The sequence below is a fragment of the Numida meleagris genome, chromosome 11 (assembly GCF_002078875.1).
Source record: "Numida meleagris isolate 19003 breed g44 Domestic line chromosome 11, NumMel1.0, whole genome shotgun sequence".
In the NCBI taxonomy this organism is placed as follows: domain Eukaryota; kingdom Metazoa; phylum Chordata; class Aves; order Galliformes; family Numididae; genus Numida; species Numida meleagris.
Window position 1 is genome coordinate 10,706,234 of NC_034419.1, and position 25,954 is coordinate 10,732,187.

At 42.0% G+C, this 25,954-nt stretch overlaps 3 protein-coding genes across 3 annotated transcripts; 2 read left to right on the forward strand and 1 right to left on the reverse strand.

The window, feature by feature from the left end:
• Window positions 68-10,664, forward strand: TMEM43 (transmembrane protein 43). Its single transcript, XM_021409666.1, has 12 exons — window positions 68-211; window positions 914-1,063; window positions 1,534-1,668; window positions 1,791-1,885; window positions 2,027-2,076; window positions 4,227-4,296; window positions 4,419-4,491; window positions 6,138-6,212; window positions 6,290-6,391; window positions 7,723-7,840; window positions 8,792-9,001; window positions 9,326-10,664. Exons 1-11 carry the CDS (start codon window positions 200-202, stop codon window positions 8,992-8,994), a joined length of 1,083 nt encoding a protein of 360 aa, XP_021265341.1. The 5' UTR covers window positions 68-199; the 3' UTR covers window positions 8,995-9,001; window positions 9,326-10,664.
• XPC (XPC complex subunit, DNA damage recognition and repair factor) lies at window positions 11,797-22,436 on the reverse strand. Its single transcript, XM_021409501.1, has 16 exons — window positions 22,282-22,436; window positions 21,862-22,060; window positions 20,880-21,016; window positions 20,460-20,583; window positions 20,281-20,365; window positions 19,631-19,788; window positions 19,309-19,429; window positions 18,374-18,463; window positions 17,010-17,945; window positions 16,372-16,532; window positions 16,041-16,122; window positions 15,498-15,632; window positions 14,830-14,999; window positions 14,420-14,513; window positions 13,782-13,871; window positions 11,797-13,125 (listed from the first exon to the last, which is right to left on the reverse strand). The coding sequence occupies exons 1-16, from the start codon at window positions 22,382-22,384 to the stop codon at window positions 12,916-12,918; spliced, it is 2,895 nt and encodes a 964-aa protein (XP_021265176.1). The 5' UTR covers window positions 22,385-22,436; the 3' UTR covers window positions 11,797-12,915.
• Window positions 22,382-24,680, forward strand: LSM3 (LSM3 homolog, U6 small nuclear RNA and mRNA degradation associated). The gene is made up of 4 exons (XM_021409516.1): window positions 22,382-22,489; window positions 22,796-22,906; window positions 23,874-23,969; window positions 24,291-24,680. The coding sequence occupies exons 1-4, from the start codon at window positions 22,469-22,471 to the stop codon at window positions 24,369-24,371; spliced, it is 309 nt and encodes a 102-aa protein (XP_021265191.1). The 5' UTR covers window positions 22,382-22,468; the 3' UTR covers window positions 24,372-24,680.

Here is a 25,954-nt window from a genome sequence, read left to right on the forward strand (position 1 = left end):
GCTCCTCGGCGCTGGACTACATCTCCCAGCGTACCCTGCGCGCGCCGTGTGAGAACTACGTGTCCCGGCGTGCACTGCGGCAGCGGTAGAACCGGGCGAGTCTGAGGAGAGGAGGCTGTGGGTGTGGTTGTGGCTGTTGGTAAGCGGTTGTCGCCGGTGGGCTCTCCGGTCTGTTTCCTTTGGGGGAAGGAGACTGAGGATGTCGAGAAGCGTAAGTGTGAGGGAGACCTGGCCGCTCCGCGCTGCGTATGGCGGGCTGCCCGTTCCTGCTCTCTCGGGCTGCCGCCTGAGGTGAGGGAGGTGGGGGGGCCCCGAGCAGCTGTTAGGTCTCACCTGGCTCCTCCCGAGGGGTCTCGCCTCCTCCCCTCGCTGCCCGTGTTAGCTGGCGGTTACTTCTTGGCTGTTCTCTGCAACACAGAGCTCTGGTGCACCTTAAACCCTGGGTGTTCCTGCTGTAACGTGGCAGCACCCTGGGCAGTAACAGCAGTTTGTTCTGAGACCTCTTCTCGTAGCCTAAGGTGCAGTTGTTGCAGAGTGCGCTGGCACTTGGAAGTGAAATGTGTTATTTATAGCAATGCTGTAGCTGGTCTGGAATTTGGGAGTATTACTCAGTTTGTCACGGCCCGAATTGGGTGTGGATACCAAATAGGGACATAGAGACAGACTGAAGAACACATGAAGGGATGTGCTGAGCCGCTGCTACAGCAATTGTTTTCTTCATTAAGGTTTCCTTATTGACTGTATTTCTGATAGCAAAATCGTCACAGAGCATAGGGACAAGTGTGGGAAGGTTTAGGTCCAATGCAAGTGGTGCTGCTTTGCAGTGGAGCAGTTTTGCAAATGTAAAAAGCTCGTTTTGAAGCAGACTGTCCCCTTTTACACCGATATTACATTTTTGGTTTATCTCCAACAGTTCTCTGACACAGGGAGCAAAAAAGAACATGTCAAAATCACAAGTGAGGCCAAGCCAGGGTTCCTGGAGAGGCTCAGCGAGACTTCTGGAGGCATGCTCGTAGGACTTGGGACATTTCTTCTGTCCTTCTACGTTCTTTTTACCAATGAAGTAAGTGAAATATTTTCTGCTTTTATACACAGCTTTAAAATGGTAATGCCAAGGTGACATTCAAGTAATTTTGCATTTATAGGCTGAGAGAAATGGTCATGCTGAAGTGTTATTACTGCATCAGTGGAAAGAGAGCAATATGTCTGGAGAGTCTGGTGCTTATGCTTGGGATGTAAGAGTGAAATCATAAGGTACAGATGTTCTTGCATCAGCATATGATAGAGGCAGCGCCTGTGTATGATGAGGGATAAGATCCCAAGTCTGTAAGCTCATGGGGGAAAAAGGCTGTAGTGCTATTGAGAAGGAGAGTGGAGAACTGCAAGTGTGTTTTGAGATTATGCCTTGAGGATGAATGTACAAGAAGTCCTTGGGGCCTGCAGGTCACTTGTCTGCTAACCTTTTTCATAAGATAGTTATGTACCATTGATTCTCCACAACTTGATTTTGGTTTTTGCTTTTCTTGACTACAGGGACGAGCTTTGAGGACAGCTAAATCTCTTGACGAGGGTCTTTCTCTTGTGATCCCTCTTGATAGCATTCACAGTGTGTCTCAGCAGAATGAGGGAAGACTAGTGCACTTAGCTGGCGCTCTGAGCACATCAAAGGTAAATAAAACTAGCATCTTGGTTATAGGAGAATTTCAAGTTTGGAGGAATTAGAGTGTTTGAATTAGTGAGGTATTTGTGAGCATTTATACTGCCTTGTGTTTTCTTTATATTTCAAATAGCCTTTGTTTGATCCCAGCTATGGGCTGTCCATCCAGGCTGTCAAGCTTAAGCGCAATGTGGAAATGTACCAGTGGGTAGAATATGAAGATTCCAGGTGAGTGAAACAAATCTTTAGAAGTTGTTTATAGGAATGCTGTATTAACAGGGTCATTTGTAAAATGTATTCTGCGTTGAGCTGGTGAGTGTGTGTGTGTGCGTGCTATTTTGGTTCTCACTTCACCCTTTTTCTTTGCAGGGAGTATGAAGAAAACGGTGAGATCAAGAAAGAGACAAAGTATTCATACAGTAAGTTGGTCAACAGAAAATTCTTCTGTTTTTATGCCTGTAACTTTGGGCTTTCCTGTATATCTGTCTTGATTTTGTTGTAAATCCTCTATTTTTTGTTGGGGAAGAAAACTATGTGAAGAATATATGAAGCAAAGATTGTGTTTGCTAAGCAAATGGCAGGACCTCGCTATCTTGAAGTAACTGGAGGGAAGTTGTGTGCTGTTAGCAAGCAACTGCTACAAAAAATTTTGGTATTGTCTTGGAAATCCTGTGATTTGGAGCAGCATCCAAATATAGCGTGCTCCTGAGATAAGACCTATAGTCCTTGGTGATGAGATATAGGCAGACGTGGGAGTACTGTGTGTTCAAAGCTGCTTCTGAGATTTCTCTTCAGAATTGCATGTTCCTGATCAGCTTCTTCCCATGTCTGGAAGGGAGAGAAGGCCAGGCTGGATGGGGTTTTGAGCAACCTGATCTAGGGGAAATTATCTTCTCCTGTGAGGAGAGGGTTGGAGCTAAATGGTCTTTAAGGTCCTATCCAACTCAAACCATTCTGTGATCCTGTGAAGTGTAATTGGGCACACCAGGTGTGAGCAGAAGAGAACAGACAGGGAAAAGCAGCATAGCTCCAGCATGTAAGGCGGTATGTTCAGACTTCTAGCGTTCATATGAGCTAACAAAAACCTCCAGCACTTTCTGATGTGTGTTGTGGCTTCTGGCAAATGCTTTTTTGGCAGGAGGAGAACTGGGAGGATAGTTCTGATCTACCTGGTGGTGGAAAAATACTCTGAGTCATCATATCTCTGGAGCTTAGTCTCTGTGCTTCATTTATCCACAACTAAAGCACAAGGACATGTAACATGGGTGTGCAGTGATTTCTGGGTGTGATCGTAAGAATACTCCAGCTCAGTGAAGCATGAGACTCTGCAGCTCAGAGATAGCTGAGGAGCAATGCTAGTGGTGGGTGTGGAGAGCAGCCCCAAAAAAAAAAAAAAAAAAAAAAAAAAAAAAAAAGCTGTTCTCTCAGTCTTCATGGATTCTGTCCAGTTGAAGTCTGTCTATTACTAGGTGTGGTGGGTCAGCCTTGGCTGGCAGCCAGATGCCACGAGCTGATAGCTCATTTCCACTGCAGTGGGACTAGTGGAGAGAATAGGAAGATCAAGAGAGCTTGTAAAGTCAGACAGGGAGGTCGCTTACCATTGTGGGTAGGCTTGATTTGGGGAGGGCTAACAACATTGTCAACAAAATTAAATACTTAATTAGCAATTTGGGTATTGGCAAAACACAGTTGCTCCCACTGTTTCCCAGGCTCAGATTCACTCCAGACATCTCTGCCCTTGTTACTGCTTCAGGTTACACTTGGTGCCTTAAGTGAGGCAGGGACCTTACAGTCAGTGCATGGTGGTTTCTCTCTGCCACTTTTCCTCCTCCCTACTTCATGCTTCCTCTCTACTTCAGGCTTCTTCCCTACTCCAGTGTGGGGAGGTCACAGACACCACCCCTGCAGCCCTCCCCACAGGTACCAAAATCTTGATGCGTAAACCTAGTACACTAGAATATCCTTTACAATGATCCCCACTCCAGTGTTTAACCAAACTCTCTTTCTTCCTTTCTTCTCCTTTATGGAAGCGTAGAGAGTTGTATTTAGTACAGAGACTGCTCAAAAAAAGGGACTCTAGTTTTGTTGCAGTTGTGTTAAACCTACTTATACCTATAAGGAATGTGCTCTGGGGGTTGGGGAGAGGCTGCTGTGTCCTGAATCAAGGCAGTGCTATGCATCTGTGACAGTGGCATGTAGTAGTGTCCTCTCTGTCTTGCTTGACTGCACTGAACTCTGCTAGTGCCGGCAGAACTCCCAGCTTTTCCTTGCTTGCTCCCAAAGAGAGGAGCCAGGAATCAAAGCCTGATCAGGGAAGATGCCAGCAGCAAACATCATGCAAAGCCAAGTTACAATTTTATCCCTAAAATCCTTTTTTTTCTAAGTCCTTCCATTTGTTGTTAATATATTAGGAGGTCAGATTTAAGTATCGTTATAGACTATCTCATTATGTACCTTGATGTTAAAAAACAAAGTGTAATTTGGAACTGATTCATTGATTTGTCATCAATAACTAAGATCTGTGTGGCAGTTCTTGTTCTCTTCTCAACCTTCATATCGTTTTCCTTAGATACTGAATGGAAATCCGAAGTTGTGAACAGCAGGAATTTTGATCGAGAAATAGGACACAAAAATCCTAGGTAATTTACCACCTAGCACACTCCTTCTAGATTCTGTCAATGTATCTGAGTGATGATGAGAACTCAATGACAAATCTTCATGACAAAACTAAGTAGATGGAAACTCTTTTTTTTTTTTGTAGTTGGGAGAAATTAGGTGTATGTAGGCTAGATGACAGTTCAAAGCTGCCTGATGGAACCAGAATCATTCTACTTGTTAGTAATGGCTGTACATCAGGCTGCTATTTTACCTCTGGACCACATGGATTGCATATGGGAGAACTGAATGGGTTTCTTTTTGACTTTTGTCTGTTAATGTAGTCTGTTACTAGTTCTTCTATTAAAAATAGAGTGAGAATAGTAAGCATCCCACAAACTTGCCATACCACTTGCATGCTGCTCTTCTAAGCTAGCATGTATGACCTCAGCCTTATTTATAGCAATTGCCCACATATAGTCAGTTTTGTATTTCTCTCACCTGCAGCATTTTAATTTTGCAACAGTGTGTCATTTTTAGTGCTAAGGTTTAGCTTGCTTGACATTCTCACAGCACTTGTTTGGTTCCTTAGGATGCAGGATACCATTTGGCAAAAAAAAAAAGAAAAAAAAAGCCAGACAGGACTTGAAAGAAAATTAGAACTCCACCTAACGTCCGGAACTTTGTTTTGGTGCTGTGGGCTCATCTGAATAAACTGCCTGTTACTTGGAAGTTTTACTTTGGGAAGAAAATTATCTCCCTGAGACAGGGGAGGTTGAGGTTAGATATTAGGAGGAAGTTTTTCACACAGAGGGTGGTGACGCACTGGAACAGGTTGCCCGGGGAGGTTGTGGATGCCCCGTCCCTGGAGGCATTCAAGGCCAGGCTGGACGTGGCTCTGGGCAGCCTGGTCTAGTGGTTGGTGACCCTGCACTCAGCAGGGGGGTTGAAACTCGATGATCTTTGAGGACCTTTTCAACCCAGGCCATTCTATGATTCTATGAAAAGTGAAGGCATATGTGTTTTTAATTATAAATCCCAAGTAACATAGACCTGTTAAGATGAGAGAGAATGCAAAAAGGATGCACAGATGGCATACCTTGTCTCTCTTCCCCAAACACACCTTTTTTTGCTAATGAACTTTTTCTCCAAGCATTCTCCAGCAATTCCAAATTTGCATTTGAGTATAGGAGATATTTTTTTATTAGTACTATTGCAATACATTGGTAAAAAGTGCCGTGTCTGAGAGCAGTTCATCTAACTATAGTTGTACGAAAATCTATAGCTGTACAAACCTAGGAGTCTAACTGTGGTGGATCCTTGCCTGAAACAGAACTGTGTATGCAGACATGCTGAACTTTAGAATTCATACCTAGCATTAATGATACTATCTTAAGTGTGTACAGCATGTCTTCTTCCTTCTGCCCATCTGTTTTATCTTTTTATGTGACTTAGACAATTTCAAAAATAAAATCTGTTATTTACTGCCAAGGACAATCCAGTAGGGTTACTTATGAAAATGAAGTCAAGTCTGTAAGGAAAGGAATCCAGCGTTGGGAATTTAGTTACTCGGCCATGATGTATAGGTATCTTTATTTGGATAAGGTTTGTGATGTAGATTTCTTTTGCAGATAAGTTAAATTTCCCAGGTATTCTTCTTGGGATGTGATTAATTCATTGTCACTTGAAACATAGGGTCAGTACAGAAAAAGCTAGTGAATTCCTGTGGTGTGAATGGAAAATTAGTCTGGGCGATGAGACAGCCACGAATGCTCAAGAAAAGTGATGATACAGAAGGTGTTCCCATGCAGAGTTTTCTTTCCTGTGATTCTCCTTTGTAAAGAAATCTTTCTCTGCTGATTTCCAGTATTCTCCTATTTTGTAGGTGGGAGACCTTCGTGTCTCGTTCTTCTATGCTGGTCTGAGTGGACATGACCCCCATTTGGGCCCAGCTGATAAGGTAGGTCTTCAGCTACTTGTGTTTTGCAAACTGTCCCCAACTCAGTAACCAGAAACATTCTTTCCCTTTCTTCCAAGGTGACTGTGGTTGCTCGCCAGAAAGGTGATCAACTTGTTCCATATCACACAAAGTCTGGAGATGTTCTGCAGATTCTTTACTCTGGGGATCTCTCTGTAGAGGTAAGATACCACACCGTATGAGTAAAGGGCTGAAATTGCAGATGACTGTGCAGAAGCAGCAGTGGAATTAAAGCTTATTCTCCTTCAGGCCTGTTACAGAGGAGGAGATGTAAACTTTAGCTTTTCTCTATGCTATATCTAAGTCAAAGCATTATGGCTTGTGCTTACCTTCCCAGTAAGTCAGCTTGTGTTCCTGCTGTTGAACATCATTTGCCTAAGAACTGTTCCTGTGCCTTCTCATTTTGGTTTTATTTGGTTTTTGGTAGCCTCCCACTTACACACAGAAACACATGCTTTTGAAAAGGTCATACGCAAAAACAGTAAAAATCAGGCTTTAATTAAACAAACCATAGGAGCTATCCTCTCTTCAGCCTCTTTTAACAGGGAGTTTAGGCTCATTTGAAATGTTTATTGCTACTCTGGCTGAGAAAGAACCTTCAGGCAGTGTATAATGCTCCAATAAATCCTGTATGCTCCAGCAATTTGGTGATTAATTGACTCCTTTTAGTAGGTTGGTTTCCATTAATGATTGCTTCATGCTCTGCTGTGGAAGTCCTAGATGTCAGGAATTTACAGGATCTGCCAAAAGCCGACAAAAAGGCTTTTTTTTCCCCGAGTTGAAAGAGAGTAGCAGTAGAATCAGCTCTCCGCTGTGAACTCTGAATCTTCATTAGGTTGAATTTTAGTTCATTGGAATTGAACTCACTAAAAATGAATAAATTATAGAGCACTTAGACATATAAGTTGTCAAACAGTCATGTGTATCTTTCCCACGAGTGTTTAATTATTTCTTAGCCATCTGCATGTCTGTTTTCTATAGAGGGAGAGGAGCATTCTTGCAAATAGATGCTTTAAGTTGGTGAAATATACACACACATTTTTATCTTTGCTTCCCTGCATACTGCTTGTTTTCTTTCATACACCTTTCCTTCAGCCATCGGTGGATCTTGTTGCCTTTTCTGTCTTGCTGCAAACATAACAAAATCAAGTCTTTCTTCCACGTTACATGTACTTACTGCTGTCTTATTTTCCACAGTGATGATCAAATGAGCACTAAAACTCTGTGCTTTCTGCTTGTGGTTATAGAAAGTGCCGGAGGGTGCATGTTTTGCTATCTTAATTTAGAAAAATGCAGATTTCCTTTGTGCTGCACTTTGAAATCTTGTGTAGTGTGCTTGGATTTTGATGTTTTAAAAAAAAAAAAAAGGCCCTGAAGAATGAGCTGCTATGTATCTTCTGCTGTCAGCTCTGACTTGCTCTCTTAATGTACTGAGAGCTGGATCTCAGAAGAATTTCAGCACCATTACATGCAGCCTGTTTCTTGCTTTCAGGAGGTGTTTCAGAAAGAGCATGAGAGCAACACCATAAAGACCTGGGCCCTCCGTGCAGCAGGCTGGCTGGCAATGTTTGTAGGTGTCAGCCTAATGACCCGGATTGTTTACACTTTGGGTAAGTTTGTGACAGAAAGCTAAAATGATTTAGAAATAGCATCATAATCTGTACAGTGTCGTCTGTTGCTCACATGTGAAATTAATTTATTTGGTGGCCAGGAGGAATCTAGTTTGATCTTTGGTTGGATTCAGTCTGAAAGACACTATAACAATTGTAGGTAAACAGCAGCTCGGCACCATATGGCTGCTTTGTGAAGGTGAACAACCAGTTTCTTCTCTGCCAGTCTCAGAAGCTCCCAGCCCAGTGCTACCCAAAATTAGAAGCCAGAGCACAAGTTGGGCTGGTTCTTTCAAGTCTTGTCCTAGCTTCTGCAGTCCACCTGCTTTCTACACACATATACAAGTGTATAGCTGCACCCCTCAACAGGTCTTAATTAGTAGTTACATAATAACTTGCCTTTGTATTCTGCACTACTGTGAGCACAGCAAAGAAAGTTTTGGTTGATCCCTTTAATTTAGAAGAATGCTAGAATAAAAGCTTACAGAAAAAGTAGGATGGTGCCTCAAACTTGCATAAACTTTGGACATCAAAGCTATCATTTTCTTTGGCACTTTTTTTCCTTATTTACTTATCTGTATGCAGGCAACTGCAAGATTTATTATTGCCAGAAGTTGCTTTTTGCTTGCAATGTTCATTGCCCTCGACTTGTTCCACAGCTGCAAGACTAATAGTCTGTGCTGCCTCATAAGCCTTGGATAAGACTTCAGACTTAATTTTGCATGACTTCCTGTCTAAAGAGATAAGGATGCCGTTGTCTTAAATGTTCAGATGTTACTTATTTATCAAATGCCTTGAGGATTGTCTGCTGAAATGCCTTATCCAGTGCCCTTGATAATAACTTGAGTCTGCCTCTTGATCGCAATGGTTTGTACGAATCCTAGGCATAAGCAAGATGTCCTTGTAAATGATAACCTTGTCAACTGTTTTATCCCTCAATTCTTTCTGCAGTGGACTGGTTTCCTATTGTTCGAGATCTGGTTAGCATCGGGTTGAAAGCTTTTGCCTTCTGTGTGGCCAGCTCGTTGTCACTTCTGACTGTCTCCATTGGCTGGCTCTTCTACCGCCCTCTCTGGGCTTTGCTGATCGGATTGCTCTCTGTTGTTCCAATTGTGGTCGCAAAATCCCGCATTCCACCAAAGAAGCATCAGTGAGAAAGAGGTACTCGAGTTCTGCACTAAATCCTGGTTAGAAACTTTGTAAGTGCGTTTCTGTTGTGGTTACATTGCTTACGGTACATTGCGGTTCAGCAGCATGAGCCAAGATTTGGAGAGGGTTCTTGAGTGTGGCTGTTGGTAAATGTATTATCTGTGAAAAAGATTACTAAAGAATGCTGCTCATAGGAAGTCAGTGACGTTGACTTCAGGAAAAAAAGCACATTTGGGAGCATCTGTATTCATTGTAAGTCACTGCAAAAAGTACCGTTTATCTTTCACCACTTACTAATTCACCCTGATTTGAGAACTGGCAAATTCTCGTTGGCAGGTGGGGCACCTTGTGTGTTATGGAGAAAGTGCCAGCTTCATCACGTGGACTGATGTGAAATCCTTAGGAAATACGTGTGTGTACCTGCATCTGACAATCCCTCCCTCTGCTACCTTTCCTCACGTGTACAATCATGTATACTTCTTTGGCTAAAGTATTTGAAAGTGCATTGTTAAAGGAAAAATAACTTTTGAGCAGTACTTTAGTAATATGTGTGCTTTTGGGCTGAGGATTTTAAAAGTAACTTGGAATCTCAAGCGTCCAGGTTAGCAGTGCTGTGAGGCAGGGAAGATAAGGCAGAAAGCAGTGACTTTCCTCAACTTTTTAAAAAGTCTCTGAAGCTGTTCTTGGTTAAGCACCCAAAACGGTAGAGTTCTATAAAAACATTGAGTGGACCTTATTTAAGGAGATACTCAGAGGTCACTCGCCTTTAACTTTAAAAATAAAACCTGCTGCCTTGAACCACGGTTGATCAACTTCTGTAACTGAATGCATATTCTTTAAAATATTTGGTGTTTTGCTGTATGTAGTTTGTTTTTTTGAATTTCACTTAGCAAGAACAATGAAAATGTTCCCTGAAATTAAATAATGAACAGATTTTTGCCTGATTAGATTTCGTAGACTTAGTAGCTTAAATTTTAAGCTTCATATCATGTTAGAAGAACAGCTTCCTGTAGCGTTGCAATGGCTCATGCTTACAGGCTTCTGCTGTAAATAGATCTTCAGGTTAGAGGCGATCTTGTAGTGTTTTGAAGTCTCTCTAGCTAGTTTGGCTTCCAGATGTGCCCTACCTACACTTTTTTTCCTTCTGTAAGTACACATAATTCAGTACAAAAATAATGTCTTCAGTGAATGCATTTTTGAAGCCGAATTAGGATTGTATTCTCCATACCAAAGGGAATTTGCTTCTACGTATGTTCAAATTAATGTTTCCTAAAAACGTTATGACAATAGAGGTCAGGTTTATAAATCACAAACGTTTTGAGATGTAGTAATTTATATTATTAACGTCAGTTACCTTTAATTCTTTTCATTCCTGTAGTCTAATTCAGATTTTCAATTTCACCCTGTTCTGCTGGTGAAAGTAGTGGTAGTGAAGTGAAAGGTTGTAGGCAGGACATGAAGCTGACCTGTGGTAATGACCCTGGGTGGTCTCTATCTGCTGCTCTCTGACTTTTTTTTCCGTGCACGCCACTGGGGAGAAAAACAAAAGTTTTGAACAGCTGTTCTACCCTTGATGCAGGAAACTAACCAGCATTACCATATTGGAGATGAAGGTACAATTTTCTACAGAAGCGCTGTGCTTTTTGTATATTTAATAAAATACAATTTTCAGAAGGTTGATCTGTAGGCTTCTTTTTTGTTACCTTTAAGCATGGCAAATGTCATGCCCAGAAACAACGTCCAAGCGCGTGGAGGATTAGTTTGTATCTTTGGATGATCAAGTTTTCTACTGATAGAGGAGACAAATGTGCAATTGGGTTTTGTATAACCTGTAACCTCACAGCTGGTATCTCGTGCATATACTTGATGATAAGGCTGATTCTAGCCTACCAGTGGTGTGTTTACTCCCCTTTGCCCTTACTACTTAAGAAACAGTAGCTTCCTCGCCTCCATAGGATCACTTGAGAAGTATGGTCATTCAACTTGACTGGATTTAACTTTTTTTTTTTTTTTTAGAGAGCGTGGAGGCTTATTTATGCATTCAGCAGTTTAGAATACTTTCATCTTACACACTCATCTGCACACAGGAATTACGCAAAACAGAGAGAAGAACTTAACATTTCCCAGGGTAGGTGTCCTGGTGGAGCCAAAGCTCTCTTTCATTGCATCTACACAAATATTCCTATAGGAACAAGTGAAGCAGTATTCTTCTTGCCTGCTTAGCACAATCTGACAGAATGTGTATCTACCTGTCAATAACCATTCCTTTCTGCCTTGCTCTTCCTTAATTTGTATCTACACTCTCATCTTTTGCATGCTTACTTCAGGAGAGTTAGCTGAACTCATAACTTCATACAGTTAAGTACAGGAAGTTAGGAAGTGCTGAGTCACTGTGGTACAGCTGCTACCAGCTCCCTTTGTAGGCAGATGAAACATTACTGATGCCAGCTGGCCTTGGATCCTTGCATTCAAAGCACTCATCTCAGAGTGCACCCTGCTTAACTGTGCATCCACTGACACAGAAGGAACTATGTCCTCTCCAGTCCACTGCAGTTTTACCACTTCATGCAAGAGGTTGGTTTTCTTTTTCCTTGAAGTCTTCTGTACAGTCATGCCTTCCTACCAAACTTCATGTTTTTGTCTTAGAAGTCAGTGGTAAAAACTCAAACAGAAGACCCTTAACATTAAAACAGTTCTGCAGTATGCCTGGGACCTGATTTGTGATTTCTAGAAGTAGCACTCCTATAGTGCTTAGTTGCATGTGAGAATCCTTATAGGTAGATTGAGCTGCTGCCAGAAGAGAGAAGTGATAGCATTAATCTGTTTATTTTGTTCTACAAATACAGTACAAAAATAGATATCTTTTTAAAGATAATTAAATGAAAGCCATCTTCTTGCATTTAGAGCCTTTCTCTGTAACAGTATTCAGCAACAAGTAGCCTGGATTCACCTCTATTTTTAAAGAGAATGTGTAATTTCTTTTTAAAAATACTGCAAAAGACAGAACAGCATTTCTATTGCAAAACTGCAGGAAGAGCTTGTGTAGACTTCACCTTCATCTCCAAACAGTTTTTAATCACACAGGAACTGGATGACATTTACAAAAGCTGAGTTTCACTGACTTTCATTTCTGACAATAACACTTGGCCAAATTTACACATTTTGTTCCAGAATAAAACTAAATAGTCTTGATAAAACAAAAGTGAAACAAATGTGTATATTTTTAATTAACCTTAAGTTTGCAGGGAAGACAGGGCTGCTTCTTTCTAATGCACAAGGTATCTGGAAGTAAAGGAAGATCATAGGCTGAAAAGCCAAAGTTGAGTTTTCACGAAAGGCACGTGTATTCTTTAGAAAGGAAGTTTTCAGGTTCATCCAAATCTTGATTGCATGCTTCACTCCACACGAGATACCTCCCCGCTCTGTGATGCTGAGACTAGAACTCTACTCACTACTGATTTGGGTAAGGTATGAATTAAAACACCAAAGAGGATGGAGTAGTCTCTTGACTAGCTTACCACAGACTGTTCAGTAGCAGCTGCATGCTTTAGTTCTGGGCAAGCAGGAAAAAAAAAACAAACAGGAGAAAATTGGGAGGAGGCAGTGCTCATGGAAGAAGTGCCTCAGAATGCATTTGTTACAGTGTTGAGTGATACTTATAAAGGAGCGCAAAAAAGCCCAACTGTGTACAGATGGTGATCTTGGAAAGTACAACTGCACATCTGCTTCTCCTAAGTTCAAGGATTAACAGGTGAACTTAATTACCTGCAGTAGTGAAAGAGATTGTTGGTGCTGAATTAGGTTGATCCATGATAGCTCTGAAAGGCAAACGAACGCAAGACTAAGAAGTCTTTAACTGGCATAGGATACTTTGTTGTGACAGTTCTGTCTTGCATTGGGAAAGAGCAAAGAAATGCTTGTACTGATCACAGTTTCTCAAAAGGAAACAACTCTGCTGCTTCTCCCTTCTTTTCTCGCTTGCTTTTTCTGGTTGTCTTCTCTTCTTTCTGCTTCTCTACCTGGCGATTTCGGGGCCAAGAAATTTCCACATCTCCTCCTGCAGTCCCTGAACTTGGACCACCTTCTTCATCAGAGAATCCAGCTCCTTTCTCTGTCTCAGGTGCTGATGGCTCAGTCTGGAATAAAAACAGGGATGAAAATGGAAAAGGAGCTCTTAAAAATCATTTATAGCTACTCCTTTCTAAAGAGGCTCATTTTCTATCACAGTGACACTCAATGACAATACAGAAGTTGCATGCTCTGGTTTGGGCTTCACACCCAAAGCGGTGTCTTTCTATTTCTGGATGTCAAGCATTCTTTCAACAACAAGCTAAGTATTTTTGGTCAGAGATGAATAAAAATAAACTGGCTTTAAAAAGGTCATGCTTTTCATCTTTCTCAATAAGGAAAAGATTAAGAACTAAACCATCTGATTTCATTAAAAAAAGAGCAGCCCATGACCTTCTTAGCTATATATTTGGCTTAGAGGAAAAGATGAAGGAGGGGAGGTATGTCAAAACTAAAGAGCAATATAAGAACAATGATGCTTTGGGCAAACACTACTCTCTTTTTAAGCAATAATTAATCTTTCATGGACATGACTGTGTTGCATTTCTGGTGTAGGTTTTTTTTTTTAGTTGCCAGTCAAATGTTAAGAGGAAAGAGGTTTTTTTAAGCAATTACATTCTGAAGTTTTATGCTCTTCTGCTGGAAAAATAACACATTGGAAACAAATACTACAAACAATTCTCTTGGTAGAGCAAAAGCGAGCACGAACAGAAATGCAGAATACCTTGATGGAGTAGCGTTGCTTCAGTCTCTCTCTAATGAGAAGTCCTTTGGTCAGCAACTTCCAGTTCCCCAGAGCTCTCTTCTCACGCTTCTGTGTGTCATTGTTATTGAAAAGGAAAAATACTATTTTAAATTCCAATGTATTCGTCTAATTAACATTCACAGAAGACAGAAGTTTAAAGACTTTAAAATGTAATTAAAAAAAAAAAACACAACCCAACAACACACCACCAACTTAAAGGTGTCACATTAAAAGGTTATAGGATGGGAGGATTCTTAGGAATAAGGTGTACTGGTGACAACGTATCTGCTAAATGTATGAATTACTGTCACTTTCTAATGTGTGCACTGACTGCGTAAATTACACTGGAGACTCCTTCAGATGTTTAACCTCATGTATCCTTTACTTTTGTTTCTCAACAGCTATGGAAAACTATTCCAAAGTACGCTCTATTTCAGAGATTGCTGCACACTTGTTTGCACTGCAGAGCAAACAGAAAACCCCACACGAAGCATTTGGGGAATGCAACTTGCCTCTCGCTGTCACAGAGCCCTGTCTGTTACATACACAGCCTACCTTTGATTGTCTACAGCTTAAATTAAATTAAACAGTAAGGGGGCTGCAAAAATAATTCTTACCTCCTTCTCCTTCTTCTCTATTTCTGCCTGTTCATTCTCCCAGGCAGCAATGAGCACTTCTTTATACTCTTCACAGACCACATAGCCGTCAGTACTAGGAAGGAGAACAGAACCCTCTGTCAGCTACTAGAAGAAAAAAGAAAGGGAGCAAATGCCTGCTGACCCCAAACCAAAAGCTGCCGACAGAATGGGCTAGTTGTCTCGTAGGGTGTAAATCTGTAATTTATCACCTGTTCTGCCCCCCGCCAAGTGCAGACCCTTTGAGCATATGAAGTCACTTCTGCGTCCCAGGGCCACTGACTCTACTACCACAGGTAGCACAAAAGAGGAGGATGTGTCCTCCATGGCAGAGTATACAACTTCTGCACAACATCAAAGTTCATCACCTTAAACAAAGCACCTTTACATACACTGCGTGTGAGTAGCCACCGTGAAAATCAAATCCAGTGACAGCTTGAGCACAATCAATGTCCAGCTTCCGTGCCAATCTGTTCAGGTTGGGGAGTCTAAGCTGCACACAACCAATGGGTAACATAGACGGCAGGAAGAGATAGACGTTTCCATATTCATTCCGAGGAACCTGTTATTGCAAAATGAAAGAGAAATGATGACACTCCTGCCCTCTTTCGAGAGGCAAAAATCTCTGCTGCAGTTCAATGTCTCTCTCCTCTTTCTGATCTGCTGCATTCTACTCTGGTATTCTATTAGTATTCACGTGACAAGGCGCAGGCTAAATTTTAACTGCATGGTTGTCTCCTAATTATGTTCTCTGACCCGGCCTTGTTACTGTATAATGCCGAGAACTAGCAAAACAAAGATGAAGCTGGAAATTAGATAAAGTAAATTAGAAAGTTGGCAGCCTGCACTGCTAGCACTCATCATTACTTGGACTTAGGAATAAAAAGCCTCAATGAAATTTTCACCATTCCCTGCTGGGTATATTTACCCCGAACTCTGAGCCTGAATCTGGATGTTATTGACTGACCTCACCTTTGAAACATGCAACTGTCAAAAAATAAAGCCCACAGCTTCATAAGAAACAGCTCCTTCAACACCAGCCCTCTGCTCTCCTGGCTACCTTTCCATCCACTGCTATGGGTGGCTGGAACTCTTCTGTCTGCCAGCGACCAAACAGCGCCAGGTCCGCTTTGTCCCGGTTTGCAGGCTCTGCAAGGCGTGCCTTCCTCGCCTGGTTGGAATAGCCCTTCACCATCTGTGCAAATACAATGATCAAACTGAAACGAGCTGTTAGTGATTTCACACTTTCCCAGGACAGCAAAGGAGAACTCGACTCTGGAAAAGAAATAATGCCTTCTTCCTGTCTTCAGTATTTATCACTTATAAATGATAAGCCACAGCTACTGTGCACTAGGGAGCTAGATTCTCAGTTTATGTGAAAGTCATAGGATGCCCCTGAAAAAGATGAAAAGGGGCCAGTTCTGCATGATACCCTTGGGGTACAGGCACAGTACGTGAATGGAATCACAACACAGCTACCACATCCAAGCAAGAAACCCACATCTGCTAACAGAAAGAAGACAATAAAAAAACAACAACAAACAAAGCAAAGCTTGAGCTTCAGAGAGCAGATGTTGCACAGGAGGAAGCCAAACCCTCTTACCTTGTAAGGCACTTCTCCAATCCTCACCACTCGAGCCTGCTTAAGCCAAGTGTCCCTGGAGTGGAGCGTGTGCACACAGTCTCTAAAGAAAACAGAAGAAAGCAAGCACTTCCATCAGAGACTTCCAAACAGTTATTTGCATTCTAGGAATGATTAAAAAAAATATATATATACCTAAGTGGCATGCAAATTCTGCCTGAGTAGCTAAATGTCTCCTGCTGTCTGAGCATGTGGCCTGTGTCTACCACAAACACCACTGCGGTCATCACACAAACTAGCTCTTAATTTCTTACAAAGATCACAGGCACACACAACTATGCGCACCGCTCACCTCGAGTAAACAGCCTCTCCCCTGCAGTACCCTAGGATAGCAGCTGTCTCAGGATAGATCGCCTGATATTTCAAGAGATGCCTCTTCAGTGCATACAGAGGGTGGTTTTTGTACTCTCCAATTGCTGTTGGTAGAGGCTGATCTTGAAGCTTAACCTGAAACTGTAGGAATTATGCAAAAAAGAGTAATTTTACAACTATCTTGCACTAGCCTTTTAAGAAAGTAAGAATGATTATAGTCTGGATCAAAGGGAAAAAATACCAGAAACAATCAGATGAACCAAGGGACCAAAGCAGTCTTGTTGTGAATAGACACTTAGCTGAGTACCCACCATCTATATATTTTAAAGAATCTCTCCAAGAAGGGTAACACCAGGCTGTAGAGAAACCATGTTATTAAGTTTCCACCATGGGCTGCCCAGTTCTTTAGCCATCCAGATTTCTCTAAACAACCTCCATTTAATTATTACTTGAATCTTATCATTGTATATTCCCTTTAGAACATGCTCATTCTGAATATTTCAAGCTCAAATACAAACCTCCTTCTTCATGGAACCATTCCTAATGATTTTTGCCTGAATGGGAATCCAGGGACTGGACCTATGCTACTAATGTCCCACATAACTTATTATCATTTACCTCCTTTTCCTCCTTCTTGTCTCTGTCCACAAAGGGACTTTTATATGGCTCCAGTGTGTCTTCCCACCACTCAGGGTCCACACGGTTCTTCCTTGTCACGGTCATCCACACTGGGTCGTATCTTTGTGTCACATCCTTGACGCTCCCATCGTTGTCAAATCCCACAATGTAGGAAAGTGGCTTTGTGGCATATGTGAAGCACTGCTGAGGCTGGCCAACACTGCCATGAACACAGTCTACACACACCCACTTGTCTTCACGTTCAAGGAAAACCTCTAGCCACTGGTCTGTGCCAACCACTTTCCGCACCATCTGCTGCCCGTCCTCCTCATCACTAGAAATTATTTTGTTTCTCTTTCTCTGTCCGTGAGGCAAGGCTGGAGCTGTGCTTTTTGCTGATCTTGGCTCAACTCCATTGGAATTCCTGGATAGCCTTGATTCTGAAGTCTCACTTTTGGGGCTTTTTATAGTCATTACCTTCGATTTCTGGGCACCTCGTGAGCTTCTCCGCTTTTTAGAGACAGTTTCAAAATCCTCATCAGAGACATCGCTTTCCTCTCCTGAAATCTCAAAGTCAGAAACACTGTCATCATCACTTCCACTCTCTTCTTTGTAACACACTTTGGAGGCCACTCGTCTCCGGCGATTGTTCTTGGGCCTGACCGGCACATCTTTTCCCCCTAAACCACCGTCCTCATTTCTAGTTTCCTTCTGTTCCTTGTTGCCTGTTGTCAGTTTTGACTTGCGTGTCCTTTTGGTCTGAGCACTTTTTGTTTTCCTTGACTCCTCGTTGTCTTCTTCACTCCCTGAGGATTTCTCATCCCGTTGGGCTTTTTTGCAGGGGCATTTTTTTGCCTCAGCTTTGGGTGTTGTGCCAGAGCTCTCCTGCCCCTCAGAGGTACTGCTGAGTGACTGCTTCTTGGATGTGCTTTTTTCCTGCAAAGAAAGAGGCTAGGTCACTTTTACCATGCCTAAAAATATGAAAAAAAGAAAAAAAAGACTGAGGTCAGCACAGGGTAAATACAGACCAAAGGCTGGCCAGCAGCACGGTCAATTTGCTTATCTTAGGGACTTGAAAACTTCAGGCAAATGACTGCAGAGAGGTGCACTCCAGCAGTATTTGCTGTGAAAGTTTAAAAGAAATTTAAAACCACTAAAGCAAGAGTAGCGGTTTGGTTTTCTTTTAAAAAACAAGAAACCTAAAGATTAAGGATTTACATCTGCTGCAATATAGACAAAAAACACTGTCACAACAGTGCTTCATGCAGTAAGCAACTCAGTTCAAGTTACAACAGCTAGAAAGCTTTGTCACTCCTTTTGGGGAGCAACCAATTAGGGAATTTTACACACCAAACAAAAACTACCTTTGCCTTTGTCTCCTTGAGAGGAACAGGCTGCAAAGACAGCACAAGGCGACACAACAGCTGCAATGCTCTGAGAATAATTAAAAATATCTGCAAAAGATAAAATAAACCATGTTTAAACTTTTTTTTAAGGTATATGAAAAAAAAAACTTGAAACTCTTTCACATCCTGGGTTTTGTCACAAACTATTTTCATTCTTATCTTTTACCCAGTGCTGTAGACACTGACACAAATATGTAGCCCAGCTGCTATAGTATCAAAGCACTGTACTGTCTTCTCTGGTTCTTATTTATGTTAAAACAGTGACAGAAGTCCTGCTGTCAACTCACAGAAGAAGAGCCAAAGCCTAAAGAAGCTAAATGACTCACCCTGACCGAGCGGGCAGTAAGTCACCCAAACCCAAATGACTGCAGAGCTTACGTGTTTTCCTTCCAAGCAAGAGGTACTAAATCAGAACTAAATTCTTTTGATATTCAGTGATCACTCTGATCATTACCAAATACCAACCTTCTAACTCAAAGATCTGCAAAGAGTTTCTCTGGCTGCAAGTAAATCTAAGAATTTTCTTACTCAAATTAGTACTGCAGGAGAAACCCATAAACTGGTTTTCTTTGACCTACTCTGCTAAAAGCAATATGAAGAAGCCAGTGCATACTTATAAACAAGTAGTTCTATGCACTATGCAAAGCCATCTCCAGAAGATAAAGCATGCAGTGGTACCAAGCAGAACTAGAGGCTTCAGTTAGTATAGTTCAAACTGAAGAATTTAATCGGAGAAGGATTCCAGATAAAAATACAAAAAAAAAGAGAAAAAAAACAAGGAATCACCTAACTCACCAACCTGTTTCTCCAAATTGATCCCTCAAGCACTGCTTTGTTTGCAGTGATCTAGGATCCAAATTCAGCAACCAACCCTGCACTTCCCAGTCACTTACATGAACCAACTCTTCATCATCTCGAGCAGCATAGATGGCAAAGCGCCTCTCCAAGGTCGACTGAAGGGGCTCTCCTTTTTCAGTGGAAAGCTCCTCATTGACAGTGAACGTTCCAACAAACCTGAAATGTGAGATACCTACTTATTGTCCGCTGTTGTGAATGTACTCTTAAACTTCACAGTTCATTCTTTCCTTCTTCACAAAAAACAGTCTCGTGTTTAAAATCAAAAAATCAAGGAAGAATTGTAATTACATGTACCCCTGTCCCTGAACCCTGGCTCTATATTCTATGTGATAGTAGGACTAGGAGAGAGTATATTACCATTTCACCAAGTTGGATATGTAGAGAAGGTCCACTTGGCGTGCAGGAACTTTTGTGAAGTGTATGGGGATGATGGACAGACCAATGGCATGAAGATCTGGCTGGCTGCAGATCCTGTTTCTATAGAAACCATTTGCTAATAAACACAAGAGGTGAACCTGAGAGAAAAAAGTTTCTATAGTGAGTTCACAAGAGATTTTGTTTGCTGGAACTATTGTCCATGGTGATGACCAGGATGCCTCTATTGCTCCTTTCGGCAGAGACAGGCAACAATGAAACCTCCCAAGCACAAGAAGGGTGGGCACAGGACTGATGAGCATCGCAAGACAGTAAAGCCTTGCAGTCCCTGTCAGTGTCTCCTGTTCTACATCTGGCTGACAGTTTAACCCAAGTGGAACAAGCAGATGCACACAATAGAGAAATATATACGCTACTTGAATCTGCTTGCATTCAGATGTTTACTAATTCAGTGACTGACATTTCTGAGTTACAGTTGAGGAGAAGGCCAATGAGCATCTGTCAGGAATACAACCTTCTCATTTTTTCACTTCTAGCTATGGCCCCAAATTATTTTATTCAAAACCTACTTTCTTTCTCATTACATATCAGTCCAGAAATCTCAAGCTCAATTTTTTCTTTGTGACCAATACCTTATGCGTGTCCTCACGAACTTCCTTAGTGAAACGTTTAATCATTCTCCGAAGATAAGTCTCAAACTCAGCTTTCCTTTTCTCTCTGCATAAGATTAGAAAATAAAAGGATATTATGGTTTTGTATGTATCTGTCTTCCTAGATTCCTGACCTGCCCTCTACTGCCTTCCGTTTTTACCTTCTCTCTCTTTTCTTAAGTTGTTCTGGGGTTTCAATCTCTATCTCAACTGGATTGCTTGGCAGCTCCACTGCTGGAAGAACAGCACCTTCTTCTAACTTATCTATGACAGGCTCCTGAAGTTCTGGGAAAAGGAAAAAACAACAGAATATTACTAGATAATACATGGACAATGAATAGTATGGCCACAAACTGTCAAATTCAAAGCATTACCTTCAAGGCAGTAGTTGTAAGTTTTTTTCCTAATTTGGAACTATCCCAAAGTATTGTAAGATAAGAGCTTTTAATATAGATATGCACATGAAGCATACTTTTAAGTATACAGAGTATACAAAATAAAAACTGGCTCAAAAAGCAAAGTAGAAAAGGACCTATTGCGTACAGTAATATTTACAACTTAAATAGACATGTAGTTGTTACCCTCCACATCCTCCCATTCGTCTTCACTTTCATCATCATCATCACCATCACCATCAGTATTGTCTTCATCCATCTCTTTTTTAATAGGGGAGTCTCTCTCCAACTTCGTCTCCTTCTGAGGGGCCTTCAATGAATCACTGTTAAAATTACAAAAATGGTTTTAGCATCAGGAAGTGCAGAGGCTTGTTCATTTAAAAATGGAAGAGAAAGAAAACATTAAAAATGAGGAAATAAATGAAGCATCATCTCTGCATCAGTAGCAACAGATGCAAAGGTTTTGAGTATTTGACAACTGAACCATGAATGTCTCTGTAAAACAAGCAGTTTTTGCCATGAATAACTACAGGCTCCATTTTTTCAGTGCAAACACAGGCCCTGGTTCTAACAGGTTCTTTAGGAATGAAGATGCTTGAACCTAAAAAATGACCCATCTTTCATAACAGCTTGTATAAATGAGCTCTTGAAAAACTGGTTCATTGAATCATTTGTCTTTACTGAGACTTCATAGTGTACTGGGACTGGAAATGTTTGTGTCTCACTACAGTAATACCCAAGGATTTGGTTGGCCAGTGACATGAGACTAGTCAGTTTCATTTCTTCTCATTAATACATTCCCCATAGAAATCTCCACAGGGAGACCATATACCTCACAGCAACATTTCTATTCATGCTGGATTCCACAAAACCTCCCTAGTCTTATGTAAAAATAAATGAAATACTATCTCACACTTAAAACACTGATTTGGAAAGGCTCAGATATTCGCTTCCCATGCGGACTGTCATCCTGAAAAGCGATTCTGCTACCAGTAAGGCAGTACTTCTGTACAGATGTGTGTCACAGACGAACCAAACGGACTGCCAGCTCCAAATAACCAATTTACACGAACATCTGCAGCCACGGCCCTACACAACAACAGCAAAACCCAACCAGCAGCGAGGTACGGAGAGCAACTTCCCGTAATCCTAAGGATGAACAGCTTACCTGCACGTTTGCTCTTTGTGATGAGTTCCTTTACTTTCAGTGCTTTTTTTATTTTCTTTTGCTTGCCGTTTCACCCCTTTTTGTTTTGAAGGGGTATGTGCTGACTTGGAAACTCCAGCATCGCAGTCTTCCTCCTCCTTCCTAGCTGGAACTCCGAGTCTGCTCTTCTTAACGCTGGGCTTTTCCTCTACAAAATCATCTGCATCGGAAAGAAAAGAGCTTTCTTAAAGGACACGACCTCACCCCCACGGCTGTCAGAAGCAATACCTCCACAGGCTCCAGCAGAGCTGCGCTGAACAACTCCGCACGCCTGCAGCCCCGGCCCGACCGAACGGCCCCATCCCCACGGGCTGCCTGACACCCGCCCCCCGAGGCTCGGCCGCCGGGTCGGCCCCCAGGGGACGGACCCCCCACACTCACCTTCCTCGCGCTCCTCCGCGCCGTCCCGCCGCTCTCCCGTCCCCCCAGGCCGCCTCTTGCCGGCAGCCGCCCGCGGGAGCGACGCTTTGCGCTTTCTCGCCATAGCGGCGAGCAGTCCCCGCCCCGCGGAGGGGGAAGGGGCAGGGCCATAAAGTCTCGCGAGAAAGCGCGGGAGGCGGTTTGAAAGATGGCGGATGAGGTGGACCAGGTGAGCGGCTCTGCGCTGCTCTCGGGGCGAGCGGCGCCGCTGCGGCCGCCCCGGTCAGCGTGGTGATGGTGCTGGGCGCCTGAGGAGGGGACGGGCTGGCTGGCGGTGCGTCCGTGTGCCTTCGCTTTGCCGTACGGTGCTGCCGGTCCGCTGCCGGGCTGGTTTGTGCGGTGCAAGCTGCCTGCTTCTGTGTGCACACCGGGATTGGAGGGAGTTTTCAGAGGGCCTGCTCGCAGACTGAGGAGTGGAGGAGTTCACAGGCCGCTCCTGTCTAAAGAACTCTCATTGTTTTGGTTTTGCTTTCAGCAACAAACAACAAATACCGTCGAGGAGCCGCTCGATCTCATCAGGCTCAGTCTGGATGAGCGGATCTACGTGAAAATGAGGAATGACAGAGAGCTCAGAGGCAGGCTGCATGTGAGTACAGCTTCCAGCACGCTGCCCTGCTGGCCCAGCCAGGCACCGGGCAATGCTTTTATGCACAACAGCCTGTTATATTAGCATAGTATGCTCAACAGCAAAACTTGATTTGTTCAGTGCTCTGACAGAGGTTCGAAATGTGCGTTTTGTTTTTCCCTCGTCTGTTGTCTTTGAAGTGATACCAAGTGATTTGTTTCTCTAGTTTTGGTTCTGTTTTCACATCTGTGAAATAAGTGATAACGATGCAGGTATCTTCTTGTAAAGGAGTCTCAGATCTGCTAAGATGGAAATGGGTTTATCAAACCACTGTCTTGTTGTTGGCAGACACGGTGAGTCCGTGGTGGGATACGTTCCCAGCTGGCTTATCTCCAAACTTCATTTGTTTCACGTTTTCTTTTGAGAGTTATGTGTCTCTTAGTAAGACAAACTTTTGTTTTCCGTTTGGTCAAGTTGTCCTTCTGCAATGTTGTAGTGTGCTGAGGAAGAGAACCGGTTTCCCATGTGTTAACTGGGCCTCAAATTCATTTGAGAACACAAAGATGAGGACAGATCCGTGATACACTGGCATAATTCTTAAGTTACTTTTGCAGAGTGTTTGGAACATACGCTTTATTAAAATTTTTGTACTGGTGTTTGAGTTACAGCTTTCATACAGGAATCTGGACTGATGGCAAAGCATATGTAGCTGGATTAATGTTGATGACAAGAATAAGTGTGGCCATCTCTGTGAGTTTGTGCATGTGCTTCAGAAGAGTTTCAGTGAATATAAAAGCATTCTTTATGCTGTACTGATCTGTTGGCTTTTACATTTGAAATTGCAGCTAACTGATAGTACGTGTTCATACATGGTACATTTTGGCCAAAATCAGGTTAAAATAATTTTGCTTGAATGTCTTGCTAAAACTGTTGTTTTAATGAGCTTGTGCTTGAATTTTGGAAGAAATAATAAACTTTATTCTTACAGGCATATGATCAGCATTTAAATATGATTCTGGGTGATGTGGAAGAAACTGTAACAACAATAGAGATTGATGAAGAAACATATGAAGAGATTTATAAAGTAAGGACTTTGGTGTATTTATCTCCATAGAAAACTTCTCTCAAACTAGGTTGTCATGTAGTCAGAATAACGTATTGATAACTACTTTTTGGGCTAAGATCTAGCGGATGTTTCAGGCAAATTGTTATGCAAATGCCAAGTATATCCAGGCAGCTGTTGATTTTGATCTGTGCAGCAGGACAGAAAGTTGCATGTTTGAGCTTACGTTTGTTGGAAGTTGTTTCTGGTGTTTTGTTAGGATTGAATTTTGTCACATGCTTAGCAGATGTGTTCTGTATATTGCTCTTTTGTAAGTGTAATCTTCTCTTTGCTTCTTCATAGTCTACCAAAAGGAATATTCCGATGCTCTTTGTCAGAGGTGACGGCGTTGTGCTTGTAGCTCCCCCGTTGAGGGTTGGCTGAGGCAACCAAGGATTTAACCTTCTTGGGAAGTTTCAGGCTCTCGGATGATGATTTGTTTCAATCATGTCTCAGAATCGTGTACACGCTTTTATAGAACGTTTTTGCCTGTTCTTTTTGGAAGAGGAATGAGTTTTTCTTGCAGAAAGTACATGTCAGCTGAAGCAGTGTAAAAACAATCTCATTTTCCCTGCATTAATGTAACTGCTGTAAATGAGCTGTGTGTCACATAAGTAAAAGAATCCTGTTTTTTTCAATTGGGAATAGCAGTGTCTTTTGTTTGTTTTAAATAAATTTGGTTTATCTTTCAGATTTGATGTGTTATGTTTTTGTTGAAAAGGTAATTTTAATGTACATCCATAGTGCTAATGCTCTAATAAGTTGTGGTATGTGGCTTCGCTTCCTGAGAAAGCACTGACTTGTATGTTGTTTTGATTTTTGTCCTTACTATAATCAAGCTTTGCAGATTTATGCTTTGGAGGAGGGCAACACTGTATCAATCTATGGTGTGCTAATTTATGGCTTTTCCGTGTTCAAATTCTGAAGTCACTGAGCAGTGCTTTGCAATACCGTGAGTAGAAAACAAGTTGAGTTGCCCATTGTATGCATTCATTTGGCACTGTCTGTAGCTGGTTTCAGTTCATGAATACATTAAATTCTGTAGAATGCTAAAGATGCTTACTGATTATCAGTGGGTGCACGAGAACCATGAATGAAGTGCTTTTTTTAATATGTAGTTTCTTAGGCCTTCCTTATTTGCAGTTTATTCTCCTGGAGGGGGTGGGGGAAGGCTTGAGTACGCTTAGGATATGGAATGTCCTACAAGTATGTTTGAAAGGCATACTACAGACATAGGTCCACTCAGGGGTGTTTCTTAGCACATTTTAACACATGGCTTTATAAACTTGCCTAGGTTCTTAAACATGTCCTGTACAATCATCAAAAGCAGCTTGCTTTGACATTGTCCTACAGTTAAAATCTTCGTGTCCTACAATGTCTAGCCTGTGACAAGAGTGAGAAATGCAAGATTTTTTTAAAGGAATAATAACTTATTTTGGCAATAAAACAGATACCATTCAAACTTGAATGTATACTTCATACTCTCTGAAATGAGAGTAGGGACTTAAACAGGCAAACAAAAGAAACCCTTTTCTGGCCTCTAGGTGTCCTTTGCTCTCATGAATGCTCTCTAGCACTGGCATAGCTCTTAAAATAAGAGCGATATCTGAAGTGAAACTGTAAAGCTACTGCTGAGAGTTAGTGTTAGCAGCAATTAGTCTAAGTATTTTATCATATGCGTATACCTTGCACTGCATTCTAGAAAGTTAGAACACCTGCAATAACTTGTTACCTTAAAGCTGTTCATGAAGCTATTTTCATATATAGGTGCCTTGTGTGCAGAAGAAAGTATCTGTACAACATAAAACTATTATTATTTGAATGAGGAGCAGGTTTGCAGTAGCCTTGTAGGTAGGCTTCCCTCATTATACTACCCTTGATTTAAGTTGGCCAGGGCTAGTCTAAATACAGCGGTTGTGTGTGATCTGTATGTGTGCCATCTCTGTGGGGATTGGTGGATCTGGGAA